Genomic DNA, 17,500 nt, shown 5'->3' on the forward strand with positions numbered 1-17,500 from the left:
GGGTCACCTGGGGCAGGTGACACAGGAACACATCCAGGTGGGCTTGGAATGTCTCCAAAGAAGGAGAATCCCCGCCCTCTTGGACACCTGTTCCAGTGCTCTGCCATCCTCAATGCAGGGCAGTTCTTCCTCATGTTGAGGTAGAACTTCGTGTGTTGTAGCAGCTTTGCTGCAGCGAAACCCGTCTGCAGCTGCTGCCTTTGCACAGCCCAGTGCTCTGAGCGAGCAGGGCCCTGCGTGTGGCTCTGAGCGCTCTCCCGTGAGGGGAGCGCTCTGCGCGGCCAAGCCTCAACTCGGTGCAGAAATCGCTATTTTAAAATAACACCACCGGGTCACGGGCCGCGCCCCGGCACTGCAGGAGCTGCTCCGGGGGGGGAGGAAGAGGAGCGGGGAGGAAGAGGAGCGGGACGAAGAGCCCCGAACGGGCCGCGGGCAGAGCCCCGGGGCGCCCCCGGCGGGACCGGAAATCCTCCGCGGCACTTCCGGCGCGGCCGCGCGCGCCCGCCCCTCCCTCCCGCCCGCCGCCGCCAAGATGGCGGCGCCCGTGTCGCTGCAGGTGGAGTTCGGGTGAGCGCGGGCGGCGGGGCCGGGCGGAGGGCAGGGCAGGGCCGGGCCGGGATGGGCCGCGATGGGCCGGCCCCTCGGTGAGGCGGCCGCGGTACTGCGATGGGGCGGTTGCTGCCTGCGGCCTGGGGGGCCGCTACGGGCGCGGCTGGGCCCGGGCGCAGCCGCTGTCACGGGGCTGCGGGCCGGGGTAACGGGAGCGGCCGCCGCCGGGGAACCGGGGAAGCAGACATCGGCGGGAGGGGCCGGACACGCCGGAGGGTGTCCGCAGAGTGCGGCCGGGCCCTCTGCCCGCCTGTCCCGGGGCCTCGCTCCCGTCTCTCTGTGAACGTCCTGTGCCAGGCCTTTCTTTTTCTTTCACCTCTTTCAACCTCTTTGAGTTGTTTAGTTTTTTTATTTTTTCATTTTAATTATTAAAATTATTTATGAAAACCTCCCCCTCGTTTCTCGGCTTTTTTTTCTGAGCTGTCTGTGTGTGTTTGTGTGTGGACACGTGCCCTCACTGTGCTTTGTGCTGGAGCCCTGTCAGGTCTGTAAAGCTGCCAGGTTCTCACTCTGTAGCATTTCAGTTTCCAGGCCTTTGCTGCTGTAGGATCAGCATTGCTCATGCTCTGGCCCTGGGGTCTCAAAGCATTTGCAGTGGAAGCTCTGCATATTTGTGGAGATACTTGTGTTATTTCGTTAAAGCCTCCTTTTAGCAGAAGCTAAAAGGCTGCTATTTATTCGCTTTTTCCCACCCTTTCACGAACACAGAAATGCCATAACCCTTTAAATACCCTTCTCCTTAAGAATCCTTGCCTCTATCTTTCCCGCTTCCAGCTGCAGCAACTCTCCTAATTTTCCCAGAAGAGTGAGATGCATTTTTGCTTCCCTTGGAAATGCATAAATGAGCTCTCTATGTAGGAACCACAGCTGAGTTCCCCACAGCTCTCGCCTTACAGAAGGACCTTATCTTGCAATCTACATTTCCCGCTGTAACAAAGCGTGACCTTGTTTTCCTTACATGAAAAAATGTTTTTCATATCATTGTTATGACTTGTTCCCTCGCATGAATCTCGCCTCATGTTCATAATCACTGCTTCAATTTTGAGAGAACTATTTGTTGTGAGCTGGTGGAAGAACACCAACAGAGTGCTCTTTAGGAGAGCTGCTGCATATAAGTAACGCTGCTGAAGGCATAACAAGGGTTCTGTTGTGCTCTGCCATTGCAGAGCCAAGGAAACCCACTGTGGCATTTTTAGATATCGAATTTAAAGGAACTTAATAACATCTGGAAGTATCTTTGTTGATACTTAGGTGGGGATTGCTTGTTTTAAATATTTCTCTTTATTATGTTGGTTTCCAAGGGAGGAGAGGCACCAGTAAGTTCCCAGATAGTAACTTCATAGGAAAAATTTTCCAAAATAATTGGCATTTAGGTTGGAAGAACATTTTGCCACAATTTTATGCCCTTTAAAAATGTGTTGGTCATTTTTCTACCTCAGTTTAATGTTAAGTGAACTGAGTTTTTTAAGAGTTCTCTAGTTGTTAAAAATTTGGCCACTGTAGAGTTCAGTCTAAAGCTCACATTCTCTGCTGTTGTGTCCTGTAACTTAAAGTAGATTTTGTGTTTATTATCCATGTCTCTACTCACATGGTAAAAGTTTTATAATGTGAGTTTGGCCTCACAACATCATGGAAAATGATTGATGTTGGTAAAACTCAAGATTTTGACAATTGTACCTTTTCCATAACAGGAGTAGAGGCGAGGAGCTTGCTGAGGCTTCTGAGCTGTAGTTACAAAAATTAATTACTCTTTTGAAGAGCCTAGGGTTGGGTGCCTGGACCCAATTCAAATCCCATTGTTTTCCAGTGTGTTTGCAGCTCCTTTACCTGCCAGCCTCTGCATGTCCTGCTCACACCTGGTCTCCTGTGCTTGCAGAGGCCATCAGTTGTTATCTGAGGGTATCCCCTAATGAATTCAGAGTGTCAGAAGAGGGAGAACATCAGGAGGAAGATTGTGTATTTATTTATTTCTGTTTTACCCTGTCACCCTCACCACTTCCTTCTCCCAGTCAAGTCTCCCTCTCTGGGACACTTTGTAGTGTGCAGATCAAGAGTTTCCAGGCTGCTGGCTCTGACTGCTCTGTAACTTTGTGTGAGTCATTTCCCTCTCTGTGTGTTCACACTTGTGAAATAAGGGAATATTTATTCCAGAAGGATGCTCAATTTTTGAGATTTCTGGCCAGCAGGTGTTGGGGATGAGCAGTGCTGGGTGGAGTGTGGTGGCTGTGGTGTTGTTTGAGTGGAAGCAGCTCTGCACAGGGGTTTGGGAGCACATGGAGATGGGAACCATCCTCCCATCCCACTGGGTGATGCCTGGCACCGTGGGGTTCTGGCTGCAGCAGAGCCTCCTCTCTGTGCTGGCAAAGGGAACTGGCAGCTTCCCCTGTGCACTTCTGGTTTGTGACAGGAAAAAAAAGACAAAGGGAATCCTGTGCTAAATTTAGTCTGTGTCATTTGTTTTCTCTGTTGTGGCATCTATGTAAATCGCCTCTTTTGTGCTGCTTTCTTTTGACAATAAAGCAAAATCTCAGTGGTTCATTGTTTTTATTTCAGAGGTGGTGCAGAGCTCTTATTCGATGGTGTCAAAAAGCATCAGGTGACTTTGCCCTGTCAACCAGAGCCTTGTGAGTATCAGAACCTGTTGGATAACTTCACAGAGGAACAACAAATGAAACAAAGCTGGTTTGTACAGCACTTAGAGTTGCCAGCAAGGATCAAAGTATTTTAAAAGCTCTCTCAGACATGCCGTGGATCAGGCAGCTTGGCAAACAGGGGCTGGTTCTCAAAGTCTGAGGTCTTTCCTGTCCTCTAAGCACTTGTGAATCAAGTCCTTCCTTAAGACTTTTGCCTCCCTCCTGCTGGATAGACAACAGCCTCTGGATGTTTCCATCAAGTCTGCGTTTGTCTTTCTTGGTACTTGAAACCACCAATAACATCCTCTCTCCTTTGCTTTTTCCTGCCTGTTCTGAGGTTTCCAAGAGGCACATATATATATGTGTGTGTGTGTGTGTTTATGTGGTGTATAGATATGTGGAGGGCTGTGTAGCAATGTAACATAAATGTTGTTTATCTACTCATTCAACCTTTCAGGTAAATGTGATAATTTTAATATGAACTCAGCAGTTGAAAACAGTAAATCTAATGCTCAAACAGGATGCTGGACATCCTGCCCATGGCCTTCACTGCAGTAAAAAACAGGACTTGAGTGTTCAAGGGATAAGCAGTCATAATTCCTGGTTTGCAATTTGGAATTTTTGGAATACTGAGCAGTGCTGCACTCACTAACTCACTCACTTGTGTGCATACTTCAGTTGTTGTGTAATTTTGCCACAGGTATGTTCTGATTTTTTCTAGCTAGATAGCACTGCTTTATGCTATTGGAGTGGGATTATAAAGCAAAATAACACAAAGCCACGAGGGAATGTTAGCAACCAATATCTCAAAATGGCTGATACCATAATCTAGGTGCTGGGAACTTCCAGGCCTGAAATCTTTTTGCTGTGCCTGGAAGTAATTAGAGATTGTTAGAAGTGCTTTTGATGCTTGGACATAAGTATGTGTAATTCAGATATAATAGGAATACTGCAATATTGTGTTATCTTGTGGTTAAGGACAGGGACTGAGGCTCCAGGAACATGACCTGATGCTGATTTGCTTTGTGAGTTTAGTCATGTTGCTTTACTTTCCCCTGTTGCTAATGGTATTTTCATGTATCACAAGAGAATTCAGCACTAAATTCCAGCACTGCTGAAGCACTTCAGATCCTTAAATGAAAGGTAGCAAAGAAATACTAAAACACTCATTTAGCTGGTTTATAAACTTGGGGACTAGAGCATCATTTTCTTCAGTGCTCTCCAAATTTAAAATACCCAGTAGCACCCACTGTTTTGGTGGTGTTCAGACCATGATCAGATGCTGAAGAAAAGGGGGATATTACAGGAGATGTTTATTCCTGCCAGGGGAGGGGAGGCTGTTGACACCAAACAGGGATTCCTGCAGCCCCATGGCTGTCAGCAGTGCAGTTCCATGTCACCTGATCCATTCCCACCTGAAGATCTTCTGCAGCCTTAGCAGGATCTGCATTTATCCTAAGGGATAAATCTCTCCCTGTCTCGACCTCAGGGTTCAAACTCCAGTGATTCATTCCAGATCCAGCTAACACATTATTGCTCCCAGCTTTTCCCTCTTGTTTTCCAGACACTGCTGTCCCTGTGCCAGGCATGGCAGAAGTGGCAGTACCCCCTTGTCAGCTGCCCAGGTTTGCTGCTCTCCTGTGCCTTGGCTGTCAGAGAAGTTTCATTTTGGGGCTGGTTGTGGATTGCAGCATCTGAGGAGCATAAACTGAGCTGTGAGGCACACCCAGCCCAGGGATGGGGCAGGCAGAGGTGGCCTCAATGTCTGACAGTCAGGGATTACTGGAAACACCCCTCATGATACTTCCAGTGGTGAGGAATCAATGGAATCATACCAGAAATTATGAATCATTTTCTTGAAATTTTATGTTGTTCCAAATGCTCTGTATTTCCCTTGTTCACACTAAGAAATTTTAACTCTCCTATCTCTGGGTAAATAAAGATATGCATAGCCAGATCCCTGCTGCCCTCATGCAGCCAGAATTGCAATGATTAGAGAAATAAAACAGCTCAGTTCTACTGGGCACATCCTGTTGCTCACCTTACCCTGGATGTCCATCACTGAATTCTCCAGGGAAGGACCTGTAGTATGAGCACTACTTGAAGACCTGCACTTCTAACCCCATTTTAAGTGATTTCATTAGCTGCCAAGTTTATTTTTGGCCATTTTGGCCTCTCTTACCTACTCTTCCTTTTTTCTAGGTTATTTTTGTCTTTGTCCTCCTTTTTGCAGAACAGTTGCTTCTCTCTGGGTTATGGGGCCCACCTATATTTTAATTGTCTAGGCATTTTTTATATATATCCCAGAAGGAGAGAGAGGTGGAAAATTATATGAAGAAATACCTACAAATATTTACATGAATAAAACAAGCTGTGCTCCATAGTTGGCAGGGGCAGTCAGTGTTCTCTACATGATAATATTGCTTGAGCAAACTCTTTATGTGGTCATTTCTTTTTTCTGATAACAGGCACTAGATGGAAAGTAGGTGGGTTCCAGATCCAGTTAACTTTTTCAAGAAGGTTTGATTCTCTGTCCTTTTCTGATGCTTGGAGTTGGACTCCTGGAGGGATTGGGAAAGGCAGGAGGAAGGAAGCTGCAAATGGGACAAGAGCAAGCCACAAGGGATACAGCCACAGGGCAGGACCTATTTTTATTATCTGAGGGGCATCTTGTATCCTGATGTCAGTTCTTTAGCAGTTCCTTATTTCCAAAGTGGAGCTGTCTCAGCCTGCATTTTGAAGTTGCTGCCAAAGTGGGAACTTAGAGAGGTGGGGTGTGTGTGCACAGGCAGCAGATTTACCTAAGCCACACTTTGTGCAGGACTCTGTAATCTTGTAGAGCTGTTGCAGAAGGAAGACCTCAAGTTAAACAAGAATGTTGTCCCAAATTTCTGGCTATCCTGGTGATTTCACTGATAATGCTGTTTGAGGATCTGAAGGCATTATGCCCTGTTGGCTTCTTCTGCATAAAAACAGTGTGTGTGGGAGAAAGCAGCTGGGGGAACAACGATATTTGTCACATGGAGAGAGGATTAAATTGGCAGGGAAATCAACTTTATTTTCAAGCATCTAAGAGGCTATTAGAGACAATGGAGCATAAAAGAGAGAAACCCTAGATTAAAAACTGAAAATGTATTTGGCAGCCTCCTCCTGAAACAAGCCACAGCAATTTAACCAAGTGCTTCAGTAATCAAATAGATCATTGTATGACAGCTCTGCAAGTGATGTTGGAGCTCCTTCCTCCATCTCACTGGGACTCACAGTGGTGGGTTTGTCTTGGCCATGTGAGTTGCATGGATGCTGTTGGAAGAGTAGGATTGCTTAACCCTTGAAGATGTTTCAGGTTTAGCTCAGCTGCATCATCTGATGAAGAGTGTTTACAAAACCTCTCTGCTGTGCTGTGTTCTGGATGTTGTACCCAGAGGTTGGGGTTGTGTTAAAGTCTCTGGCACTTGTGCTGCAGGCTGCTCAGCTGCTGTCACAGACCTTTGAATTCCAACTTCTCATGTGGCTTCAGTGGTGGGACTCATGATTTTGGAGCAGCAGCTTCACTGGTGCTCACTGGGACCTTCTGGGCTAATCCAGAATTCACATCTATTTTGGCACTTTGCAAGTCTGGAAGGTTAAATTATTAATCAGCTTGTTTTGGTAATTGTTTGTGGTTTTCCTTTACCAAAACTCTAGGGAAAAAAAGCCCACTGCCAATCAGATTTTTTTTTAAGAGGGAAAATTAAAATAATCTGCCAAATACTGCTTCTGTTGAATCCCTGTAGAGAAGAGCATGGTGTGCTCCTCGAGAGCTTTGCTTTCCAGGGGCCTCGTTCTGCACAGCATGGAGGACTGCTGGGGACTGGGGAGCATTCATCTTCTGGGAGAAGAGCCTGGGGATCCTGAGAGATCAGACCTCTGTTACAGGCAGGATGGCTTACAAAACAGAGCATGGCATGTGTTCAGCACTGGCTGGGGTGCTGGACCAAAAGAACCTGTAAAATCCAGAGCAGCAGTTGGTGTTGGCTCTTGGTAAGTGCCTGGTGCTGGGTAGTACATCCTAGTTGAGTCATTAATATTCTGGCATGCTTTTATTGCTCTGTTTATTATTCCTAACATTTTAAAACTTCCTCCAAAGAAAGAATAAAAATATATTTGCTAATGTAGAGGCTTATTAGAAGAACGGTAAAAAAACCTCCATAGATCTGTGGAACTTCATGCAGTCAAATCTTTTTAACCACAGTGTGTGGCACTTGCAGCTCTCAGAGGACTTGGGTTATTCCCCTGCTTGTGCATCCCACTCGTGCATCTCTTTTAGGCAGGGAATTACAGATTTGGGGGCAAGGGAAGGGGGCTCGGGGGGTGATGCAGGGTGGGTGCTCAGCAGGCAGGGTGGGTGAGCAGTGTTTGAGTGTTAGAGCTGTCCCGGGGGGTGATGCAGGGTGGGTGAGCAGTGTTTGCAGAGCTGTCCCAGTGGGTGATGCAGGTGGGTGAGCAGTGTTTGAGGTCAAGCTTCCTGGTGGTGCTCAGCAGCCAGGGTGGGTGAGTAGTGTTTGCAGTGTCAGAGCTGTATTGGTGGGTGATGCAGGATGGGTGAGCAGTGTTTGAGTGTTAGAGCTGTCCTGGTGGGTGATGCAGGATGGGTGAGCAGTGTTTGAGTGTCAGAGCTGTCCTGGTGGGTGATGCAGGGTGGGTGAGCAGTGTTTGAGTGTTAGAGCTGTCCTGGTGGGTGAGCAGTGTTTGCAGAGCTGTCCCATGGGATGGAGCATTCCCTCAGCTCCAGGTCCCTGTCCCAGCGAGGCTGCAGCTCCCTTTGGAGGGAGCAGGGAAATAAACGCTCGTCCTCACAGTCCCATCACCCTCCTGGGAGGCCGTGGAGCCGCTTTACCGGATCAGCTCATCCCAACTCATTGTGGAAGGAGCTTCCCAGGCACTGGGAAACCAGCTCTTGTGTGTGACCAAATCCCTGGGATAACAAAGCCTGGCTCTTACACCCTCCTTCCCAGCCGCTGTATTGCAGTGCGGACACCTAGCAGGATAACCCCTGTGTCCCACCCCCCTCTCTGGCTCTTTTCTCTCGGTGGGATTTGCTGTGCTGACAGCGCTGTTCAGAGGGTGGCAGCGGAGCAGGGCTGGGGAGGAGGATCCGGGCCCTTTAAACCGCTTAGCATGCGGTTCACACGGCTCCGGGCCAGCTGTTCCTTTCTCCTCCTGCCCTCACTCGCAGGAGTTGTTTGCTGAGCTCAGAGCTCCTGTGCAAAATTGCTTTTCAAAAGAGCCACTTTCTGCTTAATTAAACAATGAGCCGCCGTCCCTCTGCACATCTGTAAAGCTCCCTCCGCAGCCCCTTTATCCCACAAACTGCTCCATTCTTACCTCCATTCACTTGTAAATCTTACCCCCCCCTCTCCTCCACCCTGATCATCTCACTGGCCCTTTCTTTTTCCCTTTCAAGTAAGACTGAGGAGCTTGGAGTATCTGTGGGGGTGGCTGGGTTGGGTGGACAGGAATCGGTTTAATGGTGCTTGGCCCTGTGTGAAAGCCTAATAATAGCAAAGCAGATCTGAGCCCAAAAGTGAGAGGCGATTTCTGTATTTAGACGAATAAAATCATGGCAGTTTCCTGAGCTGAGCTGAGACACTGACTCATCCAGCAGCCAGAGGGGACACGGCCACCAGCCAGGCTGGGAGGGGGGCAAGGATTTGACTTGAAGGCATTTTCTGATCCAGCTGGCAGTGCCAGGGAAAGCCCAGCCCAGGGAATTCCCTCGGCCAGGCTGGCTGTGTGCAGAGCAGTGCCAGGCTGCCAGGGAATCCCTCTGCACTCTGGCAGGAGCAGCACCTTCCTCCGTGGTTCAGGGCTGCACATCAGCTCTGTGTTGTCTCTTTAACAGCAATAAGGTTTTCATTTTCAGCCCTCAGTGCACACACCCAAAACTCAGAAACCAGGAAAATAGGAGAGAGGGGAAATTTCAGTTTGCTGGGTTTTGGCAAAGCTTTACACTGGTGGTTAGTAATGCATTCTCTGAATTGTCTTGCTGAGAGCTTAAAAAAAAATTAACCAGTAACATTCAAGGTTAAACAGGATAAATGAATGGAAAAGTGATGAGGTGGGATATCTCCTTTATCATTGAGAAGGACAGATTATAGCCAGCATGATGCAATATCATCTAGTATAGATTGATAGGGAGGAATGAAGAAATGGGAGTTTAGTGCATTAGCAGAAGATTCCTGACTGCAAAAACTATTAGACCATGGCACAGTCTCCTTGGGGTTTGGTAGCAGGTCTGCAGTGCTGAGGCCTCTTAAAATCAGAGCAGACAAGGCTCAGGACAGTCTTTTTGTTGAGAATAATTCTGCACTGGCAGAGGGATAAAATCACAGGACCTGTTAAGGAGATGCTTTTTTTAATGTCTGCCATCCCCAGGCTGGTACTTGGCTGCTGGGGCTCTCCCAGCTCCTTCCTTTGACAATTCTGAACGAGAGGCAAGACCCTGGGCCAGCACTAGTGATCTGTGATCCTAATTAAAAGAGACAGTTTGGTGCACTGGCATTTATTGGGGAGCCTGAAGTGACAATAGCGTTGGGTGTTACGGGATTAGATGCTCTGACTTTGGAAATGAGTAGGGATTAGGTTTACCCTGAGAATGAGCTCGAAGCTGCTTTTTTTGTCATGGGAGCTGATGGATCTGGAGGCTTGCTGCTGGCTAGCAGTGGGATTGGAGATCCCTTGAACTTGTATTTCCCTACCAGCAATCTGTGGGGAGTGGAAGATCCCAAGCAGCTCCTCTCCAGTTCATAACCATTGTGATTAAAACCTCAGTGCTGGGAGTTGCTGGGTGATAGCTGGGATCTGAGTCCTCACTGCTGACAGGAGGGCTCTGAAAGACCTCTGTGATCCTTTCCCATTTTGTGGACACAAGAAAATTAAGAAGAGCATTGCTTTTCTAGATGAGAAGCAACAAAAAGACGTCTTAAAGCAATTAAAAATTACAGAAGGCAAGACCTTGGTGTTCATTTGTAGCAGACAAGAACAGATGAGAGCAACAATTGCAATTCTCTTATGCCTGTTACCCCCTAATTAGTTACCCCCTAATTTCTTCCCTAGTACTTAAATCACTGCCCATTCCAGTGTGTGGCAGGATTGGCTTGTGCAGTTGTCAGAGAAAATGGATTTTACTCTTGCTGCAAAATTTGCCTGGCTGCTCACTCTGCGTAATACCAAATCCATTTGCCTGTGACTCCATTTATATCAGCCATTCCAGGTCTTCTTCTGCAGTTTATGGCACACCATGGACTGCTTCAGAGAGTGATTTACATATCAGATGGGAGGCTGGAGGAGTTGGAAGGATCCCTTGGATCTGGTTTTGAGCTCTTTTAGAGAGCAGATCCCTGGAGGGTCTGCTCGGATCCGAAAGCAAAGAGCAGCCACGCACCTGGAAGAGCAGCAGGTATTGGGAGCTGGTTTGTCTGTTTTAAAACAAGCTGCCTAAGCAGGGAGAGGGACATACAAATTGTTTTTCCATACATTTCCATGCAGGCAGGGGGAATAATGGCAGAGGAGCGGCAGGGAAGGGGCTTTGTCATGGTTACAGGCCGGTGGCTGAGAATGTGGGTGGAGCAGCGCTCGTCCAGAGTTAGTGACCTCAGCAAATTGGAGCTCAGCCATGGTCAGTATGATAAATGATCTTATTCTGGGTCAAAGAAATGGTTCCCCACAGGGAGGTGTCCGCGAGGCGGCCCGGGAAAGCGCCGTGCTCCTGCAGCACTGACCCCTTAGTGACCAGTGCCACATATATCTTATTTACTGCAGACCAGCAGGGAATTTTCCATGGTTCAGCCTTTATAGGGATCCCCTATTTCCCTGAAATAATCTCCCAGTTCTGCGACCAAGGCAAGAAAATGGGTGTAATTACACCTTCTGGGTGCCCTTCGAGGCTCTGTGCAAGTTTGGATGTGGATTTTAACACAATTTTAATTGTCTGGTCCTTGTGTGTGTGTGTGAATCTGTGAGCAACCTGTGCAGCTCCCTGGGAGCCAAGGGCTGTCTGTGTGTCTGTGTCAAGTGGTATCAGGGTTGCACAAAATCCCTCCATGTTTCTGCACCTTTATCAGTTCATTGTGAGATCCTCCTAGTGCAACACCCAGCTTGGTGTGTCACATTGGAAGCACCTGGTTTCTCTCTGCACACACTGAGTACCCTCATTTCTGAGTTGTCACTGATGGATCTGTCAGGTCCAGGAGGTTTTATTGAGCTGGGAAAGATCTATGGATTTCAGCCCAGCTTTTGAGGGTGCAGATGAACCCAGGCAGTGCTAAAATGGACTGTTAGAGAGGAAGCTGAGCAGATTCTTCATGGAGGAGGGCAGTGCAGGTGGTCAGGCCTTGGAGGATTCACAGGAGGGCAGAGCAGACTGAGCAGTTCTCTCTGCCACAGCCAGGAGTGTTTGTGGTGCAGCTGGGCTGAACAGGAGCCGAGGCTGTTGGGGCTTGTGTGCTCTCACTGCAGTTCCTGCATCCTCTTGCGTGACAGGCAATGACTTTGTGTCACTCCCAGCACACATCTCGTTTTCCTGAGCGCTGTGTTTCGCTGGGTGATGGCTTTTCTGCATTCATTGTGGGCTTGAGCTCCCATCTGTGCACTTGAACTAAGCAGTTTTCTCAAATGATTGTCGGTTTTCCTTTTTTTTAATTAACTTTAGATTATTTTTTTCCCTAAGAATTTGGAGAGGGTTGATGTAGTGCTAGCACAAGCAGCAGAAGCTGTCTCTGTGTAGAAATAAGACAGGGATTTCCTACCATGTGCTTCAGTCCCTCCTTTGCAGTTTGAGAATATTTCCACTTCCTTGGCTGGTTCAGTCTTGCTTCTCCTCTGCTGCTGCCATTGGAGAGGACAGTTAATGAGAATTAAGAGTGCATTTTTTGATGTGATATTTGTTTGCTGTGAGTGAAATGGAGTAGGCTACCAAACAGATTTCAATAAGACCATGCAGCAGTGATAAAAATACATCATTACTGGGGTGAGCTGGATTCGAGTTGGTGATGCTGGAGCAAAGTGCTGTATTGTCTGAGCTCTCACCTGAACCTCCCTCTGGAGCCAAAATGCACGGTGGGTTTTGCAGCCAAATCACAGCACCTGTAGTACAGCTGTGCTCCTGCCAAAGCAGATGCCTCTGTTCTGTGATGGGGGCCAGCTTCAAACCAACACGAGTGTGAAATCACAGCATTGTCATGATGGTTTAACTTCCCAGCAGATGTGGTGCCTGACCAGGCTGAGATTTTTTCCTTCTTTATATGGCATCTGTAGAGAACCTGCTGTTTGCATAGAAAATCCTTGGCCCAGGCAGCTGGAAACCTGTTAGACCTGTAGCATAGTATCAGAAAGAAAATGTCCTAGGAACACTACGTATGTCAGCTGTAAGAGATAGGCAGTTGTGCTGTAATTTGCCTCTTATTATTTCCATCATGAGAACACAGAGTCCTGAGCTGTTGGTCAGGACTGCTGTTTGAGGCACTGAGCTGCAAGATGGCTCCTCCACAGACCACTTGCAATGGAAGTAATCTTGTTCCTTTTCAATATCTTACTTGTGGGAGATTGTTTTGGTGTGGCTGTGGTCATCTGTCATCCTTTATAATTGATTTGTTCTAGTAATATTGGTGTGTAGCACATAGAGAAATGAAGGTGGGTGAAAAAATTCAATGCTGATAAAACAGATGAAAGTATTGTCTTAAAGTTGGCTGTGGAGAAAGGGTCTTAAATTTTGTACCTTTTGGAGCGGGCAAGCTCCAGGCATGGGATGTCATCCCTCTAGACATAGGGATGTCTGGGGTTTTTTCCTACTGTTTAAATTCTTCAGTCTGTGTGTACGTGACTTCTGGGTAGGAGTAAATGAATGTTGGCTCAGGTGGGACTGAAAATAACATTTGTTATGGGAGGAGATGGCTGAGGGAGTCTTCCAGCCCAGCCTGGAATAAATCAGTCCCCTCGCCCCTCCGTCCAGGCTGCTTCTAGGTGGCTGCCTTTTATCCAGCCAGTGCAGCGTGTTTCTGTTTAAATGATCTCTCCTGAAAGGTCCCAGAGGAAAGGGCTGCTTATTCCATGCAAGGAGGATGGTGTATGGCACAGCTCATTGTTGTGTGCCCTGCTGCAAGTGCATAAATATGAAACAGCTCGCGGGCGATGCTGCGGTGGGGCCGGTGTCCCCTTCACACCCCCTCCCTCTCCTGAAGGCTCCTCTCCATCTTCCTCCCTGTACAGCTTTCATTTCTTGGTGATGGAGAGCGGGAGCCATTTGGGTGTGAGATCCTGAGGGCTTGACTGCAGCAGTGTTTTTCAGGGGAAGGTGAATTAATGTGGTTAACTCCTGTTCTGATGGCTGACCGTGCACTTGTGTGTGTGTGTGTACATATATATCTATATGTATGTATGGATATGTATGTAAATACACACACCTTCTCAGTGGTGCTCCCTGTCCCCAGTGCATGTTGCTAGGAAGGAGACAGAAAATGGCCTATTTTGTTCTTTTAACTACAAATCATTACAAGGCAGTCGTGGGTTGGCCCCAGGCAGGCGATCCAGCTCACCAGGCAGTTTGGAGGCACAAAGCAGCTCCTCTTGCCCAGATCACAGTGGTCCAGTGCTTGCAGTACCTGTTGTGCTCTGGGCAGCCCTGTGGGGAGATCAGGGTTTTGGGGCAGAGTGCTGGTTTGGAGGCAGCAGTGCCCTGGGAAGGCAGGGGGAACAGAGGGAATCTCAGAGCATCCCCCTCCCCCTTTCCCTGGGAGAGGAGGCCCCCATCTGCTGCAGATGGACCTCTCCCCATTGCCTGGTTGATGTGCACCTGTCTACAGCAGGGCTGTTCATCCTGGCTGTGACAGAAGCAATGAGGGTGACTTTATTTGGAACAACCCCAGTTTGGCTCTGGGTAACATCCATGATCCCATAAAATCCTGGGGTAAGGCCTGGGCTGAGTCAAGCCACTACAAATGCACGTATTATTGCTGGTCATGAAGCAAACACATGGGGAATGGTACACAGAGTGAATTTAACTGAGAGAAGCACGTGTGGAAAATACCTCATGACTACAGTGAGTTCCCTCACATAAGAAACCCATCCTGCCATCCCTGCTCCTCCTGGAGCAGGGCTGCAGCCCTCACTGCTGGATTTGTGCCTTCAGAAAGCTTCCTCGCTTCTTGAAAACAAACAAAACTCTTTTGGGGCTTTCAAAGGGCTGTTTAAAGGAGCCCCAAGAGAATAACTGATTGTGGATTCGGAATGATGAAGTGGTTTGTGGAACAGTGAAACATAGAGGCAAATGCAGGAGAACTCCACTTTGCAATTTGTCAGCTTCTCTAAACCCTGTAACGGATTGTTCCCCCCCTCTGTCTCTTCTCACCTCTCCAATAGGAAATTAACTGATGCTATCACTAAAGAAATTGTTTTTGCCTCACAAAGTAAAATTGATACTATAAAAACCCGCCAGCAGTGTCTCCTCCTCCTTTTACATGAAGACAAATCCTTCCTGTCACCTACTGAAATGGAAAGATAAAGGCTGAGCTTTAATAAAGAAGCTCTAAGCATAAAGTGTGGAAGGAGGGAGCAGGCACAGCATGGGGAACACTCCACAGCAGCAGGTGTGATGCTGGGGGATGCTGTAAGTGTCCAAAATGCAATGATGGGCCAGGCCCTCCTGCCTGTTTAATGCATGCCCATGGACAGGTTTGGGCCCCAGAGCTCCCAATGTCTCCAGGAGTTTGTGCTGGTTTTGGTGCAAAAGTGTCTGTGTTTGCTCCATTCGGGTTCTTAGGCTTGCTTGTTTAGACTTTTTAAATCTAATTAAATGCACAAAAGAATTAGACATGATTTGTTGGGTGTTAAGATAATGCACAGGATATGGGATGTGTCAGAGACCTGAACATCAGGAATCTGCTGCCAGACTGGTGCTTCAGCAGGAGCTGCATTCATTCTTAGTGGGATCAGTTTTCTGTGGGAAATCTCTTCTGCCAAACCACGGGGACAGGACTGACTGTGAGTTTCTTTGCAGCTATCCCCATCCATCCTGCATGTCCCTCATCTGCTCTTTTGTGGATAAACAATCACTTTGCTCTGGCATCACCGGGAGCCATCAGCTTGTTTGTAAACCCTGTCCTTCCTTCTTCCAGGGGATGTCAGAAACCTGCTCAAGTGGATCAAACAGAATATGCTGAAAGAGCGACCAGAGCTATTCCTGCAAGGGGAATCTGTGTAAGTACAACTGTTAGGAATCCTCCTTGTGTTTCTCTCTTGATCCCCACAGTTTGGGGGATTTTTCCTCTGGGGCAGATTTCCTATTGAGTAAGTCAATGACCATGAAAACACAGGATTTGCTTAAGTGATAGTGGGAGGTATCCCACCCACACCTTGCACTGTCCACAGAGAGCATCTTTTGCAGTCCTCACCCCAAATCTTTAAACCTTAAACGTGAAGCAGGGCTATTTGTGTTTTCTGTTCATTGTCACTTGGAACAGAGCAGCACCTGTATCCTCAATTCCAGGAGTTTTAGCAGGTCTGTCTGTTCCCTGCTGACATCACTGGGACTGAAGCAGTCATTCTGAGAAATGCCAACAAATACTTCTTCTGGGAAATGTATTTTTATTATCAAAATGGGGCCAGTCTCGTGGAGGGGGGGCAGATAAAAAAAAAGGAAGGCAAGAGAAATGGAGCAGAGTGAGCTGTGCAAGCCATCCCTGACTGCGGGGTGGCGCTGGGGGTGTTTAACATTCGTCACGGATCTTTGTGAGCTGAAGCGTGTGCCAGGTCCCCTGGTAACAGGAGAGACAATTGCAGGACACTGAAGATCAAAGAGGGGGAATCCCTTTGCTCAGAACCAGGGGCTTGGAGTGGATCCCAGGTGTTCAGTGCCTCTGCTAGGGGCACTGGAATGGCTTTTGCTGCCTTCACACTGAGCTGTGCGCGCTCGCCCGGCGTGCGTGGGTTTTAATTACCTGGCTTTTGTGCGCGGTGCGGAAATGCAGTCATCCTGGAGCATCCTCACCACGGAGCCTTCTCATTCAAATGAGCTTTGGGATTGCTCCTGCGTCCCCTTTATTTGATCTACAAAGGGCACAGACTGTACCTGTTTCCACCTCCATGCCAGGATCCCTTTTTTGGTGTTATAGGCAGTCAGCCTGTGATCTGTGCTGTGACATCCCTTGTTCTTAACTATTTGTGGAGCTTTTTAGCAGCCCTGTATCCTAATTATTTCTATCTATTCTGCAGGAGGCCAGGAATTTTGGTGCTCATCAACGAGGCAGACTGGGAACTAATGGTCTGTACTCCTTCAGTTTGACTTTCTTTGTTGAAAATATTGCTCTCTCTTTTCTGTGGTTGCTCTCACAGCAGCTATTTCTGATTCTTGCCCCAAGCAAAGCATCTCATATTTGAGGGGGAAGGGGCAGGCTGGAATCTATCTCCTGTACAGTGGCTGTTCAAAAGCCTGGAGCCTCTCTCTAACCTGCTGAGTCTCATCAGCCAGGCAGGGTCTGAAGAGAGATCACCCTTTTTCCCTGCTCTCTGGCACTGGGTTTTGCACCTCTGGCTGCTGGCAGGTCCCCCCACACGTGGGGTGACAGTGTGGGGGCACCTGGGACCTTCAGGCCCCACACAGAACCACCTTCCCTGAAGTCAGGGGGTGCCTGGCAGGTAAAGGCCACAGGGAGATTTCAGCTCAAACAGGCACCTGGTAAATGTCTTCCCTTCTCAGCCCACTGTTGTGCTCAAACAAACATCCCCTTGCCACTTCCCTGCCTCAGGCAACCACCTGCTCTGTCAAAACCCTCGTCCAGAAAGGGATGTGGGGTGATGAGCATCAGCACTGTGGCTGATCTCTCACCTTCACTTCTGTTAGGATGAAAACATCAGTCTGTCCCCTTCTGCTCTCCCTAATACTCACCATCTTTTTATGAGCTGTTTTCTCTTTGCAGCTTGTATTTGGAAATGACATTTAAACAATTTTTCATTTTTTTTTCTTGGCCTGCAGGGTGAGCTGGATTATAAACTCCAGGACCAGGATAATGTGCTTTTCATCTCAACACTGCACGGCGGGTGAACTCCTGAAAAAACAAGAGGATGTAAATCAAAATCCCTGGGAAAAAAAAACCCAAACAAAAACCTTAACCCACCTAAACCTCTCTTGAACTGCCTGTGTCCAGTCTCTGCATCTCCCCTCTGCGTTCACTTGTTCTTGACATCCAAATAAAGCCCCGCCAGCCTGCGGCCTTCTGTCCACCACA

At 48.0% G+C, this 17,500-nt stretch overlaps 1 protein-coding gene and 1 long non-coding RNA gene across 2 annotated transcripts; one reads left to right on the top strand and one right to left on the bottom strand.

Annotated features, from left to right (window-relative positions):
* Positions 1 to 462: 462 nt before the first annotated feature.
* Positions 463 to 17,500, top strand: URM1 (ubiquitin related modifier 1). Its single transcript, XM_064727679.1, has 5 exons — positions 463 to 567; positions 3,163 to 3,233; positions 15,392 to 15,473; positions 16,488 to 16,536; positions 17,248 to 17,500. The coding sequence occupies exons 1-5, from the start codon at positions 533 to 535 to the stop codon at positions 17,314 to 17,316; spliced, it is 306 nt and encodes a 101-aa protein (XP_064583749.1). The 5' UTR covers positions 463 to 532; the 3' UTR covers positions 17,317 to 17,500.
* Positions 15,838 to 17,300, bottom strand: LOC135454963 (uncharacterized). The gene is made up of 2 exons (XR_010442230.1): positions 17,161 to 17,300; positions 15,838 to 16,322 (listed from the first exon to the last, which is right to left on the bottom strand). It is a non-coding gene; the product is annotated as an uncharacterized LOC135454963 (long non-coding RNA).

The sequence above is a fragment of the Zonotrichia leucophrys genome, chromosome 17 (assembly GCF_028769735.1).
Source record: "Zonotrichia leucophrys gambelii isolate GWCS_2022_RI chromosome 17, RI_Zleu_2.0, whole genome shotgun sequence".
Classification (NCBI taxonomy): Eukaryota; Metazoa; Chordata; class Aves; order Passeriformes; family Passerellidae; genus Zonotrichia; species Zonotrichia leucophrys.

Excerpts from the sequence above, each read along its gene's own strand:
- URM1 (XM_064727679.1), top strand. The coding sequence starts at position 533 with ATGGCGGCGCCCGTGTCGCTGCAGGTGGAGTTCGG. Across the intron at positions 15,474-16,487 it reads TTCCTGCAAGGGGAATCTGT|GAGGCCAGGAATTTTGGTGC; the intron begins GTAAGTACAACT and ends TCTATTCTGCAG. Across the intron at positions 16,537-17,247 it reads AGGCAGACTGGGAACTAATG|GGTGAGCTGGATTATAAACT; the intron begins GTCTGTACTCCT and ends CTTGGCCTGCAG.